This window comes from Lepidochelys kempii, chromosome 1 (genome assembly GCF_965140285.1).
Source record: "Lepidochelys kempii isolate rLepKem1 chromosome 1, rLepKem1.hap1, whole genome shotgun sequence".
Taxonomy (NCBI): Eukaryota; Metazoa; Chordata; order Testudines; family Cheloniidae; genus Lepidochelys; species Lepidochelys kempii.
The window spans coordinates 347801538-347825211 of NC_136380.1; the positions used below are offsets into that span (position 1 = coordinate 347801538).

Below are 23674 nucleotides of genomic sequence, written 5' to 3' on the forward strand. Positions count from 1 at the left end.
TTTTTTCTTAAGCTAACAGAAAAATCAGTGTGGGGCACTAACTGCAGAGCCAGGGTGCCAAAAAGGGCCTTGGCTGGGGCTATGCTCCAGCCCCACAGTGTGGCAGGGGAATTGATAGTGGGTGTGGGGAGAGGATCGTGCCGGAGACTGTTCTCTGTTTAGCATTTAAAAAAAATACAGCATAGGCAAGCTTTGCCCACCCGCGTGCCTCAGCCCTAAACTCTAGCAATCTCTTTTTATGGGTGAGAGGAGTTAATTCTCTGCTCAATATTTGTGAGATGTGGGCTTATCCATTAAGAACTGAGCCCATCCGGCTTGCACTTAATGACTCTCGGCCTTTGCCAGCCTGTCCTGGCTTTGAACCAGCAGAGCAGAGGATCTAGCCAGCTCTCTGGTCTGTTACAAAGCAGAGCTCCAGTCTTGCTCCCTTGAGGTCCAATGGGACCAAGCTCAGTTCTTTACGTATGTTTAGATGAGTGGCTCATTGTAGATCAAAAACTAGCACCATTCTTTTAAGACTCCCGGTCAGTCCATTGTTAGCCCCTGGATTGTCTCCCAGGACACGGTGTGGACATCGCTCTTCCTTGACACAACAGAGGATACTGATAAGTGATTGGATCCCAACATAAGTTTCCAGCTGTCATAAAGTTACTTGGAAAGCTGGACTCAAAAGAATTGTATCTTGGCATAATCAAGCTCATGTGCGTTGTGCGGAATGAACAGTGGGCCTGGAACTCACTGTAGCTTGGTTTCTCTTTGCCAGCAGTGCTTAAGAGTCCTAACGTTACATGCCCAGTCACTAGAGACAGAAACGGCACAGCAAGGAGTGGAATTATTTTCCTTTCCCCCTGTGACGTTGCACCCCATAATGCTTTATAGAAATATGCTTATGAGTGTAAATATGACATAACTGGAATATATTTTATGCTAGATATGCCATGTAACAGATCTTTGAAAAGGTTATGATCTACTGAATATATTCATCTTATTCGTATGCATGTATCATTTTTATATCTGAAAGTATGAGCGTTGGCTCTATGCTTGAATTTAAAGTGTTTGCTGTAGGAATCCCATAAGGCAGATTTGGACAACATAGTGTGAAGGGGTTATTCAAGTAATTGGGAGTACTTAACTAGCAATGGACTTTGGGAGACGCCAGTCCACATCTGAGCTTTCCTGGGAATGTTCAAACTAACATGTAAACAATGGCGTCAGCCTGCAAAAAGCTGAATCATTCATAGACCTGTGACTTGCCCAGGTGGCTACAGATTCAATCTTGTTGCAGTGATTTTGCACAGGAGAACAAAGGGGTTTCCGCCCACAAGAGAGAGAATATAAAAGGCCCTGGAGACTCCTCCATTTTGTCTTCAGCTGGCTCAGAAAATAGCCTCTCCACCCCAAAGAGATGCCTGAAAGAAACTGGAACAAAGGAGTAACTACGGAGGGGTGAGTGATTGCTGGACCCAGACTAGGAAGGAGTCTAATCTGTGAAAGAAGCTTATTGGAACATCTCTGAGGTGAGATTTACCTGCATTTAGTTTCCTACTGTATTAGGCTTAGACTTGCATGCTTTTGTTTTATTTTGCTTGGTATTTTACTTTGTTCCGTCTGTTATTACTTGGAAGCACTTAAATCCTACTTTTTATATTTAATAAAATCACTTATTAATACAGGGGGAGCAAACAGCTGTGCATATCTCTCTATCAGTGTTATAGAGGGTGAACAATTTATGAGTTTACCCTGTATAAGCTTTATACAGAGTAAAATGGATTTATGTGGGGTTTAAACCCTGTTGGGAACTGGGTGTCTGGGTGCTAGAGACTGGAGCACTTCTTAAGCTGTTTTCAGTTAAGTCTGTAGCTTGTGGGCGACATGGTTCAGACCTGGGTCTGTGTTTGCAGCAGGCTAGCACGTCTGGCTCAACAAGACAGGGTACTGAACACCCAAGCTGCCAAGAAAAACAGGCTCAGCACATCAGGTGGCAGTCCCAAGGGGGTTTCTGTGACCCAATCCATCACATCCCCTCCATAGAATAAGTCTTCATAGAATAAGGCTTCATAGAATAAGTTGTCCCCATTGTAGTTAAGGATGCAGCATTCGGCAGGATACAGATGTGTTCAGTCTAAGGTATCAAACGAAGGGGAGATTTCTTGAGGAGGTGCAGGTAAAGGATGGGAGAGACGATAGTGAGGCTGTTCTAGAGGGACACCAAAGAGCCTTCTTATCCGTGGAGACAACAGAAGATCTGCAGGGCAATTCCTATGCTCTTAGGGGAAACGTGCCACCGGCTTTCTTGCCGTGGGTCTAAAACTAGTGGCAGGGACGTCAGCCTTATGAACTGTACTTCTGCAGGCCACTGCATAAGGAAAAGAAGGTGTTTGCTTTGCTTTGGAGAGATTTTGGGATGGACTTGAAGTGAATCCGTTAAAGTTATCTAAACCAGGATGCAAAAATAACATACTCTTCGTTCATTCAATTTTTTTATTTAGTTGTTTGGTTTTGGCTAGTTGAATCACTCACTGGATTCCTCCAGAGAAGTAAACTGAGCTCACAGTCTGTCCTGTTTTAATAGGGATGGTCACGTGTGTACTCCATGATGGTCATCAGTGCCAGCCATGTCTCCTCGGCAGTAGGGATGATCTGGCTGGCAGGCAGTAAGAACCCATAGCGCCCTCTGTCCCGCAGTTCAAAAGTGAAGGAGTATTTAATGCCCTGGTTATAAGTCCAGTCAATGGTTCCACCGCTAGCTTGATCTAGATTCAGGAAACCCATCCAAAAGGGAAAAATGATGGCGAGCATTAGTAATGGGTGCAGAGAGAAGGGGCCAGTTATAAGGTCATTTAAATGTCACTGCCGAAAAATACAACCAGCAAATTGTTGCATAGGTCCTTGCAACAAAGGGCGAGTGTTTGGCCCTCAGTTACTTACACCAAATGAATAAAACAAGAGCTAGGGGCCTACATCACCCTCTGGCTACCAAATTTTGGGGAAGGGGGTTTAAACTTTGCTGCTGGTCCTTAGATAATGAGCTGATCTAAAAACCCAATGCAAGTTTTGTGAACAGCAGGATGTTTTCGATCTGAGCCTTGTGGCACAGGCACATCGCTCAAAGAATAAATTACAGAGGCTACAAAGAGTGGGGAAAGCCCAAGTTCCACTCTCCTCACTGATGAAGCATGTGGGTTTCTCCAGCCCACATCCCTGGCTAGAACGTGACATTTAAAGTGGAGAAATCAGACTTCAAACTTACCTAGGGATGTGGTGGATTTGATTTAGCGATGGAAATAATGGAGAGATTGGATGTGTCCTTTTTTTTTTTTTTTTCAAAGATGTGTTCTAGCTCAACCGAAAGATATAGGCTGGATGCAGAAGTCACTCAGGGCTTAGCTACACTACTGCTTACCCCCCTGAGCAACACAAGTTACATCGACTTAAAGTGGTGTCTGCACTGCACAATGTTGTTGGGAGAACATCTCCTGCCGAAAAGCTTCCGCCTTTCGTTGAGGTGGAGTAATTACGTTAACAGGAGAGCGCTCTCCCATCAACATGGTGTGTCTTCACCATGTAGCTGCACCGATGTAGCTTGGTAGTAAAGACAGGTCCTAAGTGAAATTCTAGCAGCGATCTGTTGATGCAGAGGTCAGACTAGATGACTACAATGGATGGTCCCTTTTGGCCTTCATCTATGAATCCTTCAAGGCTTTTTAAATCTCTTACTGCAGTGGTCAAACAGGGGCGCTCTCACACACACTGCACCATTGGCCAGACGCCTTATGAAGATCAGGTTGCCCTACTTTGAAGTACCACTTATTGCCCTCTGTTGAAGGCAAGATGCCGCCTCTGTGGGGTGGCTGTACCAAAGTACAAACACTGCCTGAGTGGTGACACCCATCATACTGCCAGTACATTACCATGTTCACACAGCATTGATTGAGCCCGCAAAATCCTAACCCAGCATGCACTGGCCTTAGTATGAAAACTAGGATGGATTCACTAGGGCAGCATTTTTTAAAGTTGTTCTGAGGTCCTGGTCAGGTATTTGATGGGGATGTCCTTGGACTTTACAGGGGCTTGAGAGACCAATGGTCTGATATGTGAGTGGCAATGTTCCTAGCAGCTGGACAGTGGGGACTGGCTTCCTGGCATGTCTGGCCTAGGAAAAGGTTCTCACGGTGGTTGTACTTTCCAGTAGAGTGACTAAGCTGTCTGGTTCCTCCCGCACCCACCATGGCTAAAGGGACCAGGTCATCCCCAGTAACTTACAGATGGTTGTGATGATGCTGCCGTATCTGTATTGAGTGTCATAGAGGGAAGACAGGGCAGCGACTGCAGCTTTCGCAATATTATCCTGGAGAAAAATGCAAAGGGGAGAAAAATGAGTTAGATGATGGATGTGAGCGGTGTCTGTGCTCAGAGGGAGCTGGGGTAAGATGCCAGACTGGAGCGGGGTGGGGGGGAAGTTGGGAGCTTGTTGCATCTTTCCAGGGGGAAGAGATGCAAAGGCTGGAAAAATAAAGCAGAGCATTGTTGGGAATATACAACTGACTGGGGCTGAGTGGATCTGCCCTGCAGAACTTGCTCCTGCTTGCCCATCACCCCAGTATTATGGCATTGCAGGAGCTCCCTTTCTTTCCTCTCCCTATGTTTCCCTCCCTCCTTGGGATACTGGGCACTCTTCCTTCTGCCCAATAGAGACGGCAGATTATGACGCTGTTTGAACACTGAGTTCCGGTTTGGCTGACGTTTCAGTGCTTGTATCAGGCAGACAATGTCACCTAGTGCCCCACCTGAGAGAGAAGGTCAACTAAATCATACGTGTGCCACTTCAGTGGGGCCTACAACCTTTGGCTCCAAAGCAGAACAGAGGCACCTGCTACTTGAGCTAAAGGAGGATCTTGGTTTGCTTGCAACAGTAGCCAGGCTCTTACCCTCCCTGGGCTTCAGCCACTAGAGGGCGCTATTGATGGCACATGCTGAGCCAGTGCATTACAGGTGTCTTCTGCCTTATGGGAAAATGGGATTTGTTGCCTGTCCTCCATCGTTCCCTAGGCTCTTCCTTCAACTCACCCCTTTGGATGCCCCCCTCTCACCAGCCTAGCTGGGTCGTTGCAGGCACCAGCCAGGTGCCCTAAATTCTGCTGAGTCAGCCATGTGATTTAGTTGGGGATTGGTCCTGCTTTGAGCAGGGGGTTGGACGAGATGACCTCCTGAGGTCCCTTCCAACCCTGATATTCTATGATTTGCAACTGGCTCCTCTGAGCCCCAAAACCCATTTATGCTGGTTGCAACGCAGCCACGGAGGGAGAGCAAAGAGGCCTTTGGACCAAAAATGTGCGAGAGCAGAAAAGGGGATGTGGTTGCAGAGGAGAAACCCATGCGGGGAGAAAATCCGCAGCTGGGTTGCAGGGGTTCAGGCCGGCCCTGCGGCTGAGTGACCACACAGTCTTCATATCGTTCTGGCCCCACTTTGAAAGATGATACCCCCGGCAGCCACCTCACCCTGAGGGTGTGAGGAAGACCCTACCAGTTCCTGGTAATCAGGGGCCCGGGTTTTGGTGTAGCCATAGGGATACAAGAGGAGCTGGCTGTAGCTATGGATAGAGATGAAGGTTTTGATGTTCCCATGGCTCTTCACAAAGTCCACGATGGCTTTCACCTCACGCTCCGAGTTGGCATAAGGGCCACGGTAAGTCTCAGAACAGGGGTTGCTGCTAGCCCCGGACCCTGCAGAGGGAGGAGTGTAGGCATATTCTTAATATTTGTGATTCTGTTTATAATAATTGTAAATCTGCAGTATTGATTTATAATATTTGTAAATCTGCAATATTGATTTGCAACTCCAGTTTATAACATTTGTAATTCTCCTATTTGACATAATTGTAAATCTGCGATATTGATTTACAATTCCCCATAACTGCTGCCGGTGTCTGGATTAAAGCTTGCAAACCGTCAGTTAACTCTAAGAACCTTGCAAGCCGTTAATTGACTCTACTTTCTCTGAATTGATACTTTTTCTCACTTGTTATTGAGATTGACGCTTATAAACGTAAACCACTCAATTAACGTTACTTTCTCAAATGGTTATGCGCAATTGACTCTCTATTCTGTAAACTGATACGTTGTAATGGAGATTGACATGCTTTTTAACTAACTTTACTTTCTCCAATGGTTATGTTCAATTGGCTCTACTTTGCAAACGGATATTTGTGATGGAGATTGACAAGTTTTTTTTGTAACACCCATGAAGAGCCGCTAATTGGAGCGGCGCTCATAGAAATGTCACATAGAGACTCCCACCCTCTATAGTTTGTATCAGGAATGTTAAAAAACGGGGAGTCTCAAATAAATAACACCTTTGTATGTTAAAAGAAAGTTAATACCGAAGGAATGTTAAGAGACAGGGAGTCTCAAATAAATAACAATACTCGGTGAAATAAGAAATGTGTTCTTATTAAAGTAAAGAATGTATGTGAATGAATGGTGGGTTTTGAATAATCGGTGGCAGCCTAGGAATTTGATATCAATTGACCGAAGAAGACGCCAGGTAGAAACAACCAGAGAACTCCCCGGAGGGCAAACTGGGATCCACCCGACCAATTCAAAGGATGAAGAAAGCTGATGAGCACCTGACAGCCGTCCTGGAGCCGTCATGACTAACAATATGACAAAGCAAATACCATGGACTGGCATAGGAAGAAATTCCCATGAAAAATAGACACTAAGGACTGAGAACTTTGAGTCTCCAGTTCTTCCACTACCCTTCAGGAGCATCGGATGCGCATCTGACACGGACTCAGCTCCACTCTCGTGTACAGGATACCTGGCCAGTATTCTGTCACGAGCAACTTCTAGGCTGGTAACTATAACCCCTATGCAGAACTGGTATGAATGAATTAATATATATATATATATATATATATATATATATATATATATATATATATATAAATAAAATAGCTAAGTAAGGAATATGTAACAATACAACAGTGTGAGTTTTATATATATTTCTTCTTTTTATTATTATATTTACAATAAATGTGGCATTTTGCCTTGTCCCTTTAATAAGATCCTGATAGTTTTTATTTTATTGGCATAACAGGAGGGTATCTTTGCTTCAGAAACATGGTGGCTCAGAGGGTCAGTAATGGGGGGTAGGGAGTTTTCCAGCTCTAGCTAGCACAAATTAAAGCTCTTTGCAGCTACTGGCTGTTTGGTAGCCTAGGTGGAATGAAGTTGGGGGTCTCCTCCCAGTCTCTAGCAGCCAGGTTTTCACATCACTATTGTCACTAGTTCCTCTCCATCCCCATTGGCAAACCAGAGGCCAAGGACTGAATGGGCCATGCAGTCTGAACTAGGGTTGCCAGGTGTCCAGTTTTTGACCAGAATGCCTGGTCGAAAAGGGACCCTGGCAGCTCCCGTCGACACCGCTATCCAGGCTGCTAAAAGTCTGGTTGGTGGCACAGCAGGGCTAAGGCAGGCTCCCTGCCTGCCCTGGCTCTGCACGGCTCCCGGAAGCATCCGGTGCATCTGGCTCCTAGGCACAGAGGTGGCCACAGGGGCGCTGCGTGCTGCCCCCACCCTGAGCGCTGGCTCCACAGCTCCCATTGTCTGGGAACTACGGCCAACGGGAGCTGTGGGGGCTGTGCCTGTGGGCGTGGGCAGCATGCAGAGCCCCCAGGTCCCTCCGCCTCAGAGCTGGACATGCCGGCCGCTTCTGGGAGCTGCCTGAATTAAGTGCCACCCAGAGTCCGCAACCCTTCCTGCACCCCAACCCCGTGCCCCAGCCCTGAGCCCCCTCCTGCACCCCAAACTCTCTCCTGGAGTCCTTACCCTGCACCTCCTCCCACACCCCAACTCCCTGTCCCAGCCCTGAGCTCCCTCCAGCCCTCCAAACCCTTCATCCCCAGCCCCACCCCATAGCCCCTACTCCCAGCCAGAGCCCCCAGCCCCTCCTACACCCCAAACCCCTGCCCCATCCCTGAGCCCCCTCCTGCACCCCAAACCCCTCATATCCTGCCCCATTCCTTCCTGCATCCCAGCCCCCTGCCCCAGCCCAGTGAAAGTGTGTGAGGGTGGGGGAGAGTGAGTGATGGGGGCTGGATGGAGTGAGTAGGGGTGGGACCTTGGAGAAGGGGCGGAGAAAGACTGTTCAGTTTTGTGCGATTAGTTGGCAACCCTAGTCTGAACTCCCCTTTCCCACTTCGAGGTGGGCTAAAGCACGCCAGGTGAGATTGACAGAGGGAGACATGGATTAGGCCACATGCTCAGTTCCCTTCAGGTTCTTCCTGGCTCTCCCCTGGGAACAAGATTCTGTGGCAATGCCCCCAACGACCCCCACTTTTCTGTTGATCACCCTCCCCCTGTGCTTGCCCCTTAAGGCCCAGGCTCCCCCTGCCTCTCCTTGCCGTGGAGGAGAGTGGATACACACGGGTGGGCTGGTGCTGGAGTCACTCCAAAGCAATAGAAGATGCTGCTTTGCTGTAGGGGGCAGCACAGGATAAAACCCAGCTCTTCCCATTAACCGGCTGTGAATAGCACTGCCAGGCCCTTCGCTCGCTCCCTCTCTGGGCCCAGGGGAGTCCACGTAAATTCCCCCAAGGAGAGGTTAAAGGAAAACCGTACCTCCAAAACCCGCATCCCAGTTCCTGTTGGGATCCACGCCGATGCAGGCCGACCCAGAGTTGATGGACCGGGTCTTACGCCACATGCGGTTCTGGGACAGAGGGGAGAATCATTTATCAGGGTGCCAGCCAGGGCCGCATCACTAACAGCCTGGTGTGTGGCCTTTCCACAGGGCGGAGTGAGACTAGCGTCTCCTAGGGCTGATGGGTCATGCGGTGCTGGTGGGGAGAAAGTCTGTTCTCTAGGGGCCCGAGTCTCCTCTTGCGTACACTGGAGTGAATCCACTGAAGTCAATGCAGTTACACCAATATAAAGGTGTGAGGAGAGCAGTGAGGCCTAGGAGATAGGGTGTTAGACAGGGACTCAGGAATCTTGGATTCTATTCTAGATTCTGCTATTGATTTGCTGGTTCACCTTGGGCAAATAATTCTCCCTCTCTCTCCACTCCCACCCTTTGCCTGTCTTGGCCAACTCTTTGGTGCAGGCTCCATCTCTCACTATGTGGATGTACAGCACCTACCACGTTGGTATCCTGATCTTGGTTGGTATCTCTGCTGTAATACAGATATCAAACAGTAATGCTATGGAGACTCAGGTGCCTACAATCTGGATAGATCAGGCCTCCCTTAACTTCTCTTGGGTGTACTTGCCTTCTTATAGCTCAGGGCAAATATAGGTCAATTTCCTGACCCAGCAAGGTCTGATGGAGCCTCTAACCCACATAGCAAGTTCTTCCCTGTTAAGACTGAAGCAAGTGCTAAGGCCTCCAGTGATTCTCCGTGGCCTTTCACCGTTGTGTGGGCATTGCCCAATGTGCCGGGTGGGTAGAAATGGCTCCCATTACATAGCACTGAAGCCGTAGAGTATCAGGACCCAATACACAGCTCACCAAGCTGCAGAGACACCTCCTTCCACTCCCCATCCAGCCCCCCCATCCCCCCGCTCAAGAGTTTGTTGCCTGGAAGTCCTGAGCCAGAGATCTGATCGCTGTCATAAAGGCTGGCTAAGGAGGCCAAGGAGAAATACCTTGGTGTGGGTGAAAGCAAAGCCATCGGGGTTGGTAACGATTTCCAGGAAGATGTCCAGGTTGTCCAGGATGGAGGTGAGAGAAGGGTCTTTGCCGTAACTATCAACAATCTGAACAGGGAGGCACAAGTGAGGAAAAGCCGCCCTGAGACCCAGACACATTAGTCATTCTGCTTCGTTATGCGCATAGGGCCAGAGCCACAGCCTGTGTCAATTAGCTGTCACTTGACACCAGCTGAGAACGTGGCCCATTATCCCTCGCCAGCGGCAAGGCTTGAAACCCGCAATTTTGGGGGCCTGTTTCAAGGAAGCAGGGAGCTTATTTCTGGCCTCTGTGCACAATTCCTGCCTTCATCAGGGCCCAACCCACTCACAGAAGTAACGCCACCGACTTCACCAGCTCCTAGCTGTCGTGACTATGTCAGGTGAGCTTGGTGCTGCTTCTAGGTCAAGCACATCCCAGCTAGTGGGGTCCCGGGTCTCTCTTCACCCCTCATCCTGGAATGTGCCATTCTCTGCTGAAACTGCAGGCAGTACCTTCTTCGCAAACCAGACTCCGCTGGCCTGAGTGACCCACTCCCGAGAGTGGATGCCGGTGTCGATCCAAATAGCTGGGCGCTTGGTTCCTCCAGTGCTGAACTGCATGGAAAAGCAGAGATGCAGGGGGGGTTGATTTTCTGCAGTGCAGCTCATCCATCCTTTAGTACCACGGATCGGAATGCTGCTCAGGTGACCCCTCAGGGAGTCAGTGCCATGCCAGATGTCTCTGAGCTTCAGAGATCTCCCTCCCCCTTTTTAAATGACATCATGCTTAGGAACAGGGAGCTCATATAGTCCCAGAGGAGCCATCATCCACAATGACCAGACCTTATGGCACTTGATAGATACATTGTATTGTATATTTCTTCACTCATCCCTGAAATGCAGCTACCTCTGGGGTGGAACATGGCTAAAGCACTAGACTGTGGTTTATGAAAGGAAGCAAACAATTTTGGGGGAATTTAAGTCAGCAGAATGTACTAATTACCCAGGTTGGAATTTAGCCACAGCACTAGGGTTACTAACTGTACCGCTGTAAAACGCGTTGCGGGAATCTTTAATGACCATAGGGGGTCAGGACCACAGCTTTACATCTCATCCAAAAGATGGCATCTCCAGCAGCACAGCGCACTCTATGTCATGCCAGGACATTGGCTTAACACTGTTTCAGGCGGAAGAACTGAGTCACACACCTGGCAGAAAAATTTCTATCAAAATTTTTCAACAGAAAATGGGTTTTCTGACAAAAAGGAAATTTTAACAAAAAGCATCCAGTTTTGGCCTAAATTTTTAGGTTTTTTTGACCAAAACTCAAATATTTCCAAAGTAATATGTCTAAATTTTTTGCAGGAAAAATCTCATATCTAGGGAATCACCTATACCATTCCCTGAGTTCTCCTGGAAGGCCACTAGCCAAAGCTTGACTTGGCCCCACGGAAGATAATAGAAGAGTCCATCATGGGGCGAACTCTGTCCACCGGAACTCAGATAGGGTGTTGAAAGCAATTAAAATATTCCCCAGGAAAGACTAGCTGGCAAGGGACCGAGCAAGAGAGGGGTAAATATGCTCTGCTGAATCTCTGTGGTGGTATTTAGGAAGTAAATGCCTCTTTGCTAACTAGCAATGGCAGAGGTTTATTAAGAGGAAGCTTGATTATCCTAGAGCTTGCACCAGGTTTTCACCAGGGTAACTCCACTGACATTACTGCCGATTTATACTAGTGCAACAGAAAGTAGGGTTTGCACTTGTGCATTTACACAGAGTATGTGGGCTGATTCTTTTCTTCCCTGATATAAATCAGGAGTTACTCCACTGAGAGTAATGGAGGTACATCAACGAGAAGTCGGTGTGAGAGCCGAATCAGGCCCCGTGGCCATCCCCTGTGACTTTACCTTCAGGACGTAGAGAGGGCGGCCCTCGTAACTGTTCCCGATCTGAATTTTGCTGACCAGGTTTGGATTTGCAGCGACCAATAAGTCCATGAAGTTGTAGATCTGGCGTATAAAGAGGATGCTGGAATTAGGTCTAAACAGCAGATTGGCATACACCTGTGTGGTCCCCACACTCCCTTTGCTTCAGATAACTCCTGGGACTATTTTCTAGTTTGGCGCGAGTGCTTTCTGATCCATGACATGGTGGAGGGCTTGGGGAGGGGATAACCAATCCTTATCTTCCCTTTACCAAACTTTAAACACAAACATTTGCTATTTGTATACAGCGGCCTAGGAGAAGACCTTTCTAACTAAACTGCTTGCTGAAATCTTTGAATGGGGACTTTCATTTGCTCCTCCTTGTGTTGTCCACTGCTGTTGTGTATCCGACTGCCTTACTCGCTTGAAAGTCTCAGATGATATGGGCCAGAGCATAGCTTTTCTTTTTGTTTTTGCATAGAAAATGCAATGAAGTGTGGGTGAAAAATTAGAGGTCGGTGTGACACTGCACCCTGTATTCTTCAAAGTGATATTATTATGATATGATTATGGCATAATTATGATGCATTTTATGCAAGACGGGTCATGTGATATGTCATTGAAAAAGATATAATTTGCTGATTATGATTATCCTATTTGTATGCATGTATCATTTTTGTATCTGAAGTTATGAATATTGACTATGTTTCTGTATTTCAGATATAGTTACACCTGGGTAATGCTCACTAGATAAGATGCTTTCAGTCTAGATAGCTGGTTGGGAAGGGCCTATTCAGGGCAATGAACTATTCGGGAAAACAGTAAGCCTCAGGAAAAGCTTATCCCATCTGGTGAGCCTTCCTGAGAAAGCTACAGACAGCCTGTAAGTAATGGCTACTATGACTCTACAGGGACATGTAACCAGGCCACATGATGCTGGACTCCATCTTGGGATGTCAGTAGTTTTCCACAGACTGGTCTGGGAACCAGCTTTGAAACAAAGGGTTCCCGCAATATGCAAAAGCTATATAAGGCAGGGAGTGACATCATCTGTTGTTCTTCATTCCCCACCCAAGAAGACTCATGGAAACACCTGAGGAACAAAGGCTGAACTGGGGGAAGTGCTGGACCCAGGCTAAAAGGATTTCTAGCCTATGCATGAAAGACCTGGGAATTCCAAGCTGTAAAGCAAGTGCAGCTTGCCCCTTAAGGGTCTGCAGCCTGCTTGTATCATCTCTTAGGGTGAGAATCTGCTAATTCATATCCAGTCTATCTAGTCTATTAAGCGTAGTTTGCTTTTTTGTTTATTTGCTAGGTAATCTGCTGTTTGCTACCCCTTATAATCACTTTAAACCTATCTTTTGTAGTTAATAAACTTGTTTTTGTTTTAATCTAAATCAGTGAGCTTTGACTGGAGTGCTTGGGGAAAATCTCTGCTTGGTTACCACAAGTGTGCATTGTCCTCTTCACATTGAGGGGGAGGCGGACTGGGTATTAAACCCATATACTGGCCAAATTTGACCAGGGCAGGACAGTACTGCTCTGGGGTCCCAGGCTGAGAAGCTGGTGATTAGAGAGCCTGCGTGTAACTCCAGCTGGCCGTGTTCCTACCTGTGTGAATGCTGATGAAAGTGCAAGTTTGGACGGCTTTGCAGCTTGTCACAGCAGTACAGTGTGAGAGGGAGCCCAGGCTGGTGGGTCAGGGGGCTCAGTGGTACCCCAGTTCCAGGTGGCACCCTGGGGGAACCCATCACAGCCAGTTTGGAGCCTTTAAAATCAGCCTCCAAAGTGTCCCAGCACCACAACACAGCAGAGAGAGCAATTCCAAAATGCCTCTTTGCCACAATGCAAATTGTGTGCCCACCCATGGTCTTTGCTTTGTGTGGAGCCCTAAGTGGAGAGAGTGCATGTGGTCTATTCAATGGTGAAAGCCTGTCTCATATTCTCCTAACTTGGCCTTCCACAAACGCTCCTCTCAGACCCTGGTGGGTCACACGTCAATGGGTGAGCACCGGCTGTTACCTCATCCAGAGTGTGGTAAGAGGCATAGTTAAAAGTCTCCACAGATTGGGGCATGAAATGCTGACGGATCATCTGAGTCTGTTCCTCATCCACCAGCGTCTGGAAGAGGCAGGGAGAAGCATCTGTTAGGAAAGACTAGACATGCGAAGGCATCACCAAGAGCAGAAGAAGACAGAGCACTGATTATACCGAGGAGAATGTGCCTTTCATTTCCTTGCACCTGCTTCCCCCTGTAAATGGCTGAGCTTTGACTATGAGATACAACTATTGGGCCAAACCCTTTCTCAGTTTCTATTCAGTCCAATTCTTTGCTCTCAGGATCAGATCATCCAATGAGGGTTTATCCTGCGAGCAGAGTTTCAACGGAATGAGCTCTCCAGTTTGCCTGGAAAATTTCAATTAGGCTCAGCTGAATTTAGCTCTTGATCAAATTCACTTGTTATTTTCCTGATTCACCACCAGGCCCTTAAAAACGATGGGCCAAAACCTTCTCTCACTTACATGCCCATGCAACGCTATTGCCTTCTGTGGAATTGAAAGTATGGATCCAACAGAGGGCAGAACTTGGCTTTGCATTCTCAAACACAAAGGAGCCGAGCTGGTGTAACTTAGGAGGAGACTTTGGCCCGTCAGTTATCCAGATAGATAACTCATAGAGTCACAGTGAGTTTCATGCAATATCTCTGGTTTCCTGATCCAGCCCCCTCTGCAGAGCATCTAGTCCTCTGCACATCCAGCACTCACCTGTAGATCATCTATCAGGATGGAATAGCGAATTCCACTGGACTCTAGGAAGATTTTGACGGCTTGAAGGCTGGCAAAGGGAACTCGTACATCTGTAGGAACGTCTTGGCCTCCAGGTCCCCGCCAGAAATCCAGCTGTCAAAGAACATAAGAATGGCCATACTGGGTCAGACCAAAGGTCCATCAAGCCCAGTATCCTGTCTTCCGACAATAGCCAATGCCAGGTGCAGAACAGGGAATCATCAAGTGATCCATTCCCTGTCGCCCATTCCCAGCTTCTGGCAAACAGAGGCTAGGGACACCCTCCCTGCCCATCCTGACTAATAGCCATTGCGGGACCTGTCCTCCATGAACTTATCGAGTTCTTTTTTGAACAAAGACAAAACAAATAACCCTCAACAGTGTTAGAAATATTTGGACCCATCAGCCAGCCAGGGGCTTCAGGAATTGCCCCTTGTTGAATTACACTGGGGAAACTTCTCCGGATTCCATGCAGCCAAATACCCCTGCAGTGCACTGAAAGCACCCCTGGCTGGCTGACGGGTCCAAATATTTCTAATAGTTGTGTAAGGGTTTTAGCTCTGGAAAGGTAGGGGAAGGAATTGGTTCACTCTTGAGGTGAGATGGAGTTATCATAAGGGCTGAGCAAGCTTAATAGGTGCCTCCAGAGATGAAGAGAGGTATTAAGAGGTGAATGGCAAATATTATCCCTAAGTGAGAGACATTTTAGTTGCAAACTTTTGTCTCAGTTTTGATTAGGATTGGGATCTTGTGGCACTCTGTACCTCAAAGCAGCACCCTGGAACCCCCATCTCCACCCCAGCCATATCACTGTGACATATTTTATTCGAAGCACATCATGGAAGATATCGTATGAAGTCATGATCTGCTGAAACCCACCGTTCTGCATATGTCTAGCGGTTAGTGTGTATCCGGGTATGAGATTTTGCTGTATGGTTGCTACTGAAATATGTTGTCAGTTGGCTAGTGACATACAAGGGAGGCAAATCCCTTCCCGGAGCGTACTCAGGCACCAGTAGTCAGCAGGGGAGTTGTAATCAAGGGATTTACAATGCAATGACTGTTGTACAATGGGGACTGCTCAACTCTCTTACTCAGTTGCACAAGACCACACCAGGGAGATTGCTGTGACTCAGGGAAGTTTCCTGAGTGGCTCTGGGAGCATTCCCACAATCTCCAGGAGCTGGGTGTGAGGCTCCATATGCTGGTGTGCAGAGTGATAACAGCACCTGGAGGGGTTTGCTGCTTGGCACTAGCAAAGCATCCTGAGAGGCAGCCCAGGCTGGAGAGTTAAGGGGGCAGAGCAGTACCCCAGTTTCAAGTTGTACACCGGGGGTCCCGTCACAGATCTCAAACCTTTTTGGGGGGGCGTGTTTGAAATCTGAACCTAGTGATGGATTCCAATTTCTAACATGCCCCTCCCTTTATAATGGGCCACACCGGAGCCCCAGCTCCAAAAACCTCCACTCTATGGTTGCACGTGAGACATTTTTCTGGCTCTGATCCCATCTCTAGATTAAATCCATGTGGGGGTTGCACACCCTGAGGTTCACCCAGAAATTCAAAGCAGAGCTCAGCTGGAATGGACTAGTTTCCCTTTGCTTTGCACTGAAACCATCAACTGCCTCCAAGTTCACTCAAAGGCTTTTAAGTCTCAGCAACCCTTCCTATGAACCCAAGGGTCTGACGCTCCTCTCCCACCATGCAAACCACTGCAGTTAATGGACTTACATTGGTCTAAGTGAGCGCTGACTCAGGCCTGGGGCATTCTAGGCTAGCTAGTCATTAAGAGTTACTTGTATTGTGTCTTTAAGACCTAGGGCCCAGCTTGCCATGAGACCAGGTTTGGGTTTCTTAGCAAATGTGTGGCACAGATTTTATGTGCTGATTGGCCCGGCACCCCCACTCACCCCTCTGCCCACCCCCGATCTGTTTTCTTCTTCATCTCACCTCCCCTGAGAGTCATCCGCTGGCCCCGAATGCATCATGGTGGGATGTCAAATCTAGCATTAAGAGCCATGCTGGACCCTGAAGCGAGCTGAAGGGAGCTTGGCCCCACTGACAGTCCCTTCCTAACGGTTTAGCTTAGGCCAAGCCTCAAGGAGACCCTGTGTGGTGGCACGAGGCAGTGCGGGCTGGGTGAGTCAGGCTTGGGGCTAGAGACAGCCATCACGTCCAGCAGCATCAGGAAAGCATCCCCTTACTACTGGTGGTAACAGACTCCTGCTGCCTCTTGACCGTGAGGGACAGGGGGCAGAGGATGTTTTCCTACCTAGCACAGGCTCATGGAGTGTTTTTTAACTTTATCCTCTCTGCTCCGGCCTGGGAATCCTGGGGTTTCCCTCACCGCTGCAGCCCCCTCATAATGGAGAGGTGGAAGGGAGTGTGGGGAGGCAAAGGAGGAGCTGGGGGAATATGGGATCAGCCCCCAGTGGTGCATGAAAAGCAAACTAAACTCCTCTCTCTGCTTGGCACACAGCACAGGAGAGCCGGAGAGGCATAGCAGCATCTGTTGGGTTATGCCTGATACAGAGATCTCTCCAGGGCTGAACTGTAATGTTCCAAACTCTGGGCAGCTCCCAAGCAGGGGAAGCTGCTGAGGGCCATGGGGAGGCAGCTTTTAAGCCTTTTGGGAGGCAATTGTTCCATTTGGAAGTTAAAGGAACAAATAGTGATGGTCAGAGAGAGAAATACAGACACCTAAAGCACCCGAGTGCCTAAGCACCCAGTGAGCAGAACGGACCTACCATCTCATGGGCTTGCTGTTCACAGACAGATGGGGAGACAGGACAGGAGAGACAAGTGGAAGGAAAGAAACCTGACACCCATACAGGGTAAATCCCTACAAAGAGATGGAGGAGGTCTGTTCCCATGGTACAATTAACATCTTCAGTGTTGTTGGTGCACCCGTTGAAGAGTTAATGAAGCCGTATGGTACCAAAGCACCATCGCACGAGGCACAAATTGTTCCCCTTTCTTGGCAGTCTCAGCAGAGGTCAAGAGCTGGATGGCCCTGGAGATTGAAATCCTCTAGAGATGGTCCCACCTGGCCAGGGTTGAGCCATATTACTATGGGCCCATGTGGGACCAGTTCTAGGGATCATTAGCACCCTCCTGGCCTCAGGGCTGTTAATCTGGTGCCCTTATCAACAGAGGTCTTAGACACGGCTGATCTGTGCCTTCCCGTTACCTGCAGCTCCTGCAGCTCCTCCAGCTCCTTCACCTTCTCCACATCTGCTTCATTGGCAACGAAGATACGGAGCACCTGGTTCCTGGGCAGAAGGAGAGAAGTTACTGGGGATCGTGGAGGAGAGTCTGAAGGAAGTGAGGCTGGACAAAGCGATTGAACGCCGAGGGATTCACACACCCATTCGGTTGGGATGTTAGAATACGGTCAATGCAACGGACATCATTAGGTATCGTACTATTCGGCTCTCGTGTGTGACTTCCCATCCTCAGATCACAAAGCACTTTACAAAGGCAGGTAAGTGCCATGACTCCCATTTTACAGATGGGGACGCTGGACAGGAGAGGACTTGCCCAGGGTCAGAAAGGAATTCAGTGGCCAAGCCAGGACTAGCACCCAGGTATCTTGAATCTCAGCCCTATGCCTTATCATATGGACCATGCAGTAGCATTAGTCATTCATTGAGTGCCATGGGTGTGCTTGGTATTGGCCAAGCTATAGAAGGAAATAGAGTCACGCCCAAGCAGGAACAAGCTTTAGCAGTAAGACCCTACTGCCGGTAACTCCAGAGACAATAGAGTCATAGAGTTAAAGGCGAGGCGGGACCAGATCCTCTAGTTTGGGCTCTTAATACACCACCAGCAGCAAACTAAATGACACTGGGACGTTACACGGGAGTAGTCTCACAGGTAACCCATTGATGTCTGGTTGGCTACAAAGGGAGAGGCTCCCCTTGACTGCACCAGCAAGAGTTACACCCTCGCATAACAAACCCACATTCCTACGGATACCAAGAACACCCAGAGTTATAATTAATGACAACACAAGCTATTTAAGCATAAGCTTTCATGAGCTACAGCTCACTTCACTGGATGCATTTATGCATCCGATGAAGTGAGCTGTAGCTCACGAAAGCTTATGCTCAAATAAGAAAAGTCCTCCTTTTCTTTTTGCGAATACAGACTAACACAGCTGCTACTCTGAAACACAAGCTATGAACGGTTGGGACACCTCAAGCTTCATGGCTTAAGCCAACCCTTAATTATTAAGGTATGTCTACACAGCCCACAGCAGCAAGCTTCCTGGCCTGGGTCACCAGACTAGGGCTCGCATGATCACTCTAAAAACACAGCTGCTGTGCAAACAATGCTTTTTAGTTGTGACTCTGGTCGGAGCTCGGGCTCAAAAGCCCTCCCCCTTTCTAGGCGTCAGAGCCCAGGCTCCAGCCCAAGCTGCAACATCTCCACAGCTGTTTGTAGAGCAGACATGCGAGCCCCACAAGTCTGTCTCCTCAGCTGCCACGGGCTGTGTAGACACAGCTTTAGAGACCAGGATGAAACCTGGGGTGCAAGGGGCAGATTATCCCACGTCTGCAATTGTGGGGGTGCCTACACCTTCCTCTGAAGCATCTGCCACTGCCAGGGATGGGATTCTGGATTGGATGGACCTTGGGTCAGATCCGGACTGGTCCGTCCTCTGGTCCTGTAGCTATTGCTCACATCCCGGGATTAAAACGCACACCTGACAACAGGACATTCAGCCAGCCATGTGAAACCCAGTGAATGGGGACCGCGTCCCAGTGGGGAGTCCAGAGACCCCTTCTGAACGATATAGGGGCCTGACGCAGCAGCAGTGTGCCTTCTAATTTTCCCCCACACGTGTGCAGAATGTAACTCAGATCCCATCGCATCTAACATCCCATCACAGGCCACTGGGCATATTTACTGCTAATAGTAAAAGTTCAATTCATTGCCAAAATTAGGCTATCCCATCATACCATCCCCTCCATAAACTTATCAAGCTTAGTCTTGAAGCCAGATATGTCTTTTGCCCCTACTGCTTCCCTTAGAAGGCTGTTCCCGAACTTCACTCCTCTGTTGGTTAGAAACGTTCATCTAATTTCAAGTCTAAACTTCCTGATGGCCAGTTTATATCCATTTGTTCTTGTGTCCACATTGGTACTGAGCTTAAATAATTCCTCTCCCTCCCTGATATTTATCCCTCTGATATATTTATAGAAGAGCAATCCTATCACCCCTCAGCCTTCTCTTGGTTAGGCTAAACAAGCCAAGCTCCTTGAGTCTCCTTTCATAAGACAGGTTTTCCATTTCTCGGATCATCCTAGCAGCCCTTCTCTGCACCTGTTCCAGTTTGAATTCATCCTTCTTAAACATGGGAGACCAGAACTGCGCACAGTATTCCAGGTGAGGTCTAATCACTGTCTTGTATAACGGTACTAACACCTCTTTATCCCTACTGGAAATACCTCTCCTGATGCATCCCAAGACCGCATTGGCTTTTTTCACGGCCATATCACATTGACGGCTCATAGTCATCCTGTCATCAACCAATGCTCCAGGGTCCTTCTCCTCCTCTGTTATTCCAACTGATGAGTCCCCAGCTTTTAACAAAAATTCTTGTTACTAATTCCTAAATGCATGACCTTGCACTTGTCACTATTAAATTTTATCCTATTACTAGTACTCCAGTTTACAAGGTCAACCAGATCTTCCTGTATGATAGCCCGGTCCTTCTCTGTTCTTGCAATACCTCCCAGCTTTGCGTCATCCGCAGACTTTATTAGCACCCTCCTGCTTTTTGTGCCAAGGTCAGTAATAAGCCAAGTTTACATTCAGAAAAGAGGGAGCCCAAACCCAGGAAAGGGCTAGCAGCGGTGTAGAGACGTTCCCACTCTACCTGTGGTACGGATGTGGCCCCATCACCATAGTTTTCAGAGTAACAGCCGAGTTAGTCTGTATTCGCAAAAAGAAAAGGAGGACTTGTGGCACCTTAGAGACTAACCAATTTATCTGAGCATGAGCTTTCGTGTTTGAGCTGCCTCACAATGTCTAATCTGTTTCTCCTCCCAGCCCCTCTGAGGTAGAGCAGGGCTGTTATCCCCATTGTAAAGATGGGGCACTGAGGCACAGAGAGACTAACAGCCAGATTTTCAAAGGTATTTAGACACCTAGTGGGATTTTCAAAAGCGCCTAGAGGTTAGGTGCTTTGTAAACCCCACTAGATGCCTAGCTGCCCCTTTGGGTGCCTACAAATCTTTGAAACTCTGTCCCTAAGGCACTGGACCAGGGCCAGCCTTAGGGAAACTGGCACCCTGGGCAAACTTGTATTTGTAACCTGGCCCCCCTGGACTCCCCACCCTCCATCACCTCTGGGCCCTGCTGCCTCCCTCCAGTGCTTAATTTATATTGAAAGAGGTGCCAGAGCTCAGTCCCGCACAAATGAAGCCCTGGCAGGGTGCTCTTATGGTGGGGGGCTGTTGGCCGGGCGCCCAGCTCTGAAGGACTTGCCACCGCCAGCAGCAGTGTGGGTGGCCTGGAACATGGTGTATTGGCACCCTTCGTTCTGCGCTGCTGCTGTGGCTCATGGGGCTGGGTGCTCGGCACGTGGCTCAAGGAGGGCTTTGCGCTGTCACACGGGGGCTGCAGCTTGCCAGAGCCCACGGCCCTCTGGCCGCTGCCGGCTCATCAGGGGCGCCACTTCAGATTTGGACGGGGGGCAACTTCAACCGTGATTCCAGGGGCTACTGAGGCACCTGAAAACTCTAGGTTTGGGGTGGGGAATTGTTTGGTTTTTTGCAGATAATTAAGGATTTAGCTGACATGAGCACTCTATCTAATTCCCATGTAAAGAAAGAAATTATATATACAAACACCAATTAAAGCCATATTTTAAGTTTATATGTAAATTTAGAAGAATCAGGAGATAATACAGCCAGATATTCCCAATCCCAAACCTTGAGGCATCCGTTCTGGAGCTTTAGCACAGATCTCAGAAACACACGTTTGATACTTTGTACACTCTCTTTAGGAGAGAGAAATAAAAATAAATGAAATCTGCTTAAAATCTGCTTACTTTCTCTACCAGACACACTCTGTGTTACTGCCATTGTCTACAATACTTTAGTCTGTTGTTTTCCACTCCACCAGAAATGTATTGACTTAATTTTAATATACATGATTAAGGGTTTTTTCTCTTTTATAAGAATGGGAATTTCATTTTCTAATTATTTTGGCATTTATGTTTACCGATCATAGTCATGTACGTCAGCAGACAGGGCTCCTGGGAGCAGCTTGGCCAGGAGCAGCTCCAAGGTGGGGGACCAGCGCAGCGGTGGCTGCAAAGAAAAGCAGTGAGGGGAGGAGGTGCACCCCCTTAGAACAGTGCCCTGGGTAGTCACCCAGCCTGCTCACCGCTAAGGCTGGGCCTGCACTGGCCTGAGGTCATACAGGAAGTCCATGGCAGGAGTAGAACCTAGGTCTTGAAGGACTAGCTCCCTATCCACTGGATCAGCCTCTCTCTCTGCTACATGCTGCAAACAAAGAGGACTCTGACAGATGGGAGCAACACTAAGGAGGGCAGTTCTCTGAGACTCCAGCAATCAGTCCTTGGTGACTGGGAAGGATGTCAGGAAGGATGAAGAAAGAAAGAGAATGAGAGTCAGCTGAAAGGAGATCACTTAGCCCCCAAGGAGGCCAGGTTTTGCCCCAGACTGGGTTGTAGAGCAATATACCTGCTGTGCAATTTTAACTGAAAACCATTTTGTTTTGTCATTTTTTGTTCTGAGTCCAAGAAAAGGAAGGAATGAGGAAGTCTCACATGAGTCTCAGATGTGTCTATGTCTCAAACTCTTAGGGTTTCAGCTGTATCCAGGCCAGTTCCAGAACAAAGAACAGAAATTGCATCCACAGAGTCCATAAAGTCGACAAGTATTGTCATTATTTGTATTATTCACCAACTGTTCAGAATACACCCTAAAACGTAGTCCCTGAGCCAACGCATCTAAGATGTGTAGTTCTGGGTAAGATGGCTCAGATATCTAAATTTGAAGTGTATAGTTATTGAGAACATGTTAATATCTATGGGTGGAGGTGCTGATGGCAATTTGCTTAATTAACGACTACAAGATTTGACCCTCCAGCTTTTCTTCACGAGGAAGAGCTGCCCAGAGCTCCTGTGCCTGTTTATTTTCCTTTCTTGCCTGCAGTGGGCCTGATATACCTCAGAAGTCTCCACTTTTTTTTTCTCCACTTTGAAATGTGGAACTTTCTTGGTGTTTTGGTTTTAAATAGTCTCTTGTGAGAACTGCAACCCAATCACTGCAGTGTTGCGTTTAAGACGGTTCAGGGGAGTAATTAGCCTTTGCACAGAAGTGAAAGCAGTGCTGCCAATTCTCATGATTTTGTCATGGGGCTCATGATAATTATTGTTTTCCTTAAAGTTCCAGCTCCTGGAGTCACGTGAATATGTGGTGATTTCAGCCTTCAGTCTTAAAAAGAATTAAGTTTCTACCCCTCGTGGCTGTGGAGAAAGAGCTCCCAAATATGACCCCAGTGCCCCTACAGGCTCAAAGAGCAGAAGTCAAATAAAAATCTATTATTTTTACATAATGTCATGATTTTTAAAGCCAATCTAATGAATTTTGGTGAGCCTGATTCATGATTTTTGAATATTTGGGGTTGGCAATCTTGTGAAAGTGACCTGAAAATGTCAGTTTCACTCCTGTTTAAGATCAGTTTCTGGTCTATTATTTGTAGTGAGGTACCACCCCCTAGCGCCCCAGGCAGCTGCAGTATAAACTCCCGGGGCCTTGCCCTAGCACGATGTTTCCAGCAGTTAAATGATCTGTTCCAAGCTTGGTGAACTGCGAAAAGGTGATAGAAAGTCATCTAGAATTTTCTACAGTTGTTTCAATGGTTGTATTCAAGGGTTAGTAGCAAAGTAAGAATATACATTAACATTTTAAACCTAACCAGTGTCTCTTAAGTCAGTAGTTTTCAAACTTTTTTTCCTGGGGACCCAGTTGAAGGAAATTATTGATGCCCGTGACACAACGGAGCTGGGGATGAGGGGTTTGGAGTGTGGGAGGGGCTCATGGATGGGGCCGAGGGTTGGGGTGCAGGGGTGAGGGCTGTGGGGTGGGGTTGGGAATGAAGGTTCAGGGTGTGGGAGGGGGTTCTGGGCTGGGGAGGGTTGGAGTGTGGGAGGGGGTCAGGGATCTGGGCTGGGGGTGCAGGCTCTGGGGTGGGGCCAGGGATGAAGGGCTAGGGGTGCCGGGGGGGCTCCAGGTTGGGGGGAGCTCGG

The 23674-nt window shown here is 48.0% G+C and overlaps 1 protein-coding gene across 1 annotated transcript; it reads right to left on the reverse strand.

Moving 5' to 3' along the window:
- Positions 1 to 2565: 2565 nt before the first annotated feature.
- LOC140911131 (carboxypeptidase A1) lies at positions 2566 to 21631 on the reverse strand. The gene is made up of 11 exons (XM_073343561.2): positions 21619 to 21631; positions 17576 to 17679; positions 14365 to 14499; positions 13621 to 13719; positions 11581 to 11682; positions 10186 to 10287; positions 9649 to 9759; positions 8623 to 8713; positions 5525 to 5724; positions 4264 to 4348; positions 2566 to 2753 (listed from the first exon to the last, which is right to left on the reverse strand). The coding sequence occupies exons 1-11, from the start codon at positions 21629 to 21631 to the stop codon at positions 2566 to 2568; spliced, it is 1230 nt and encodes a 409-aa protein (XP_073199662.2).
- Positions 21632 to 23674: the final 2043 nt, after the last annotated feature.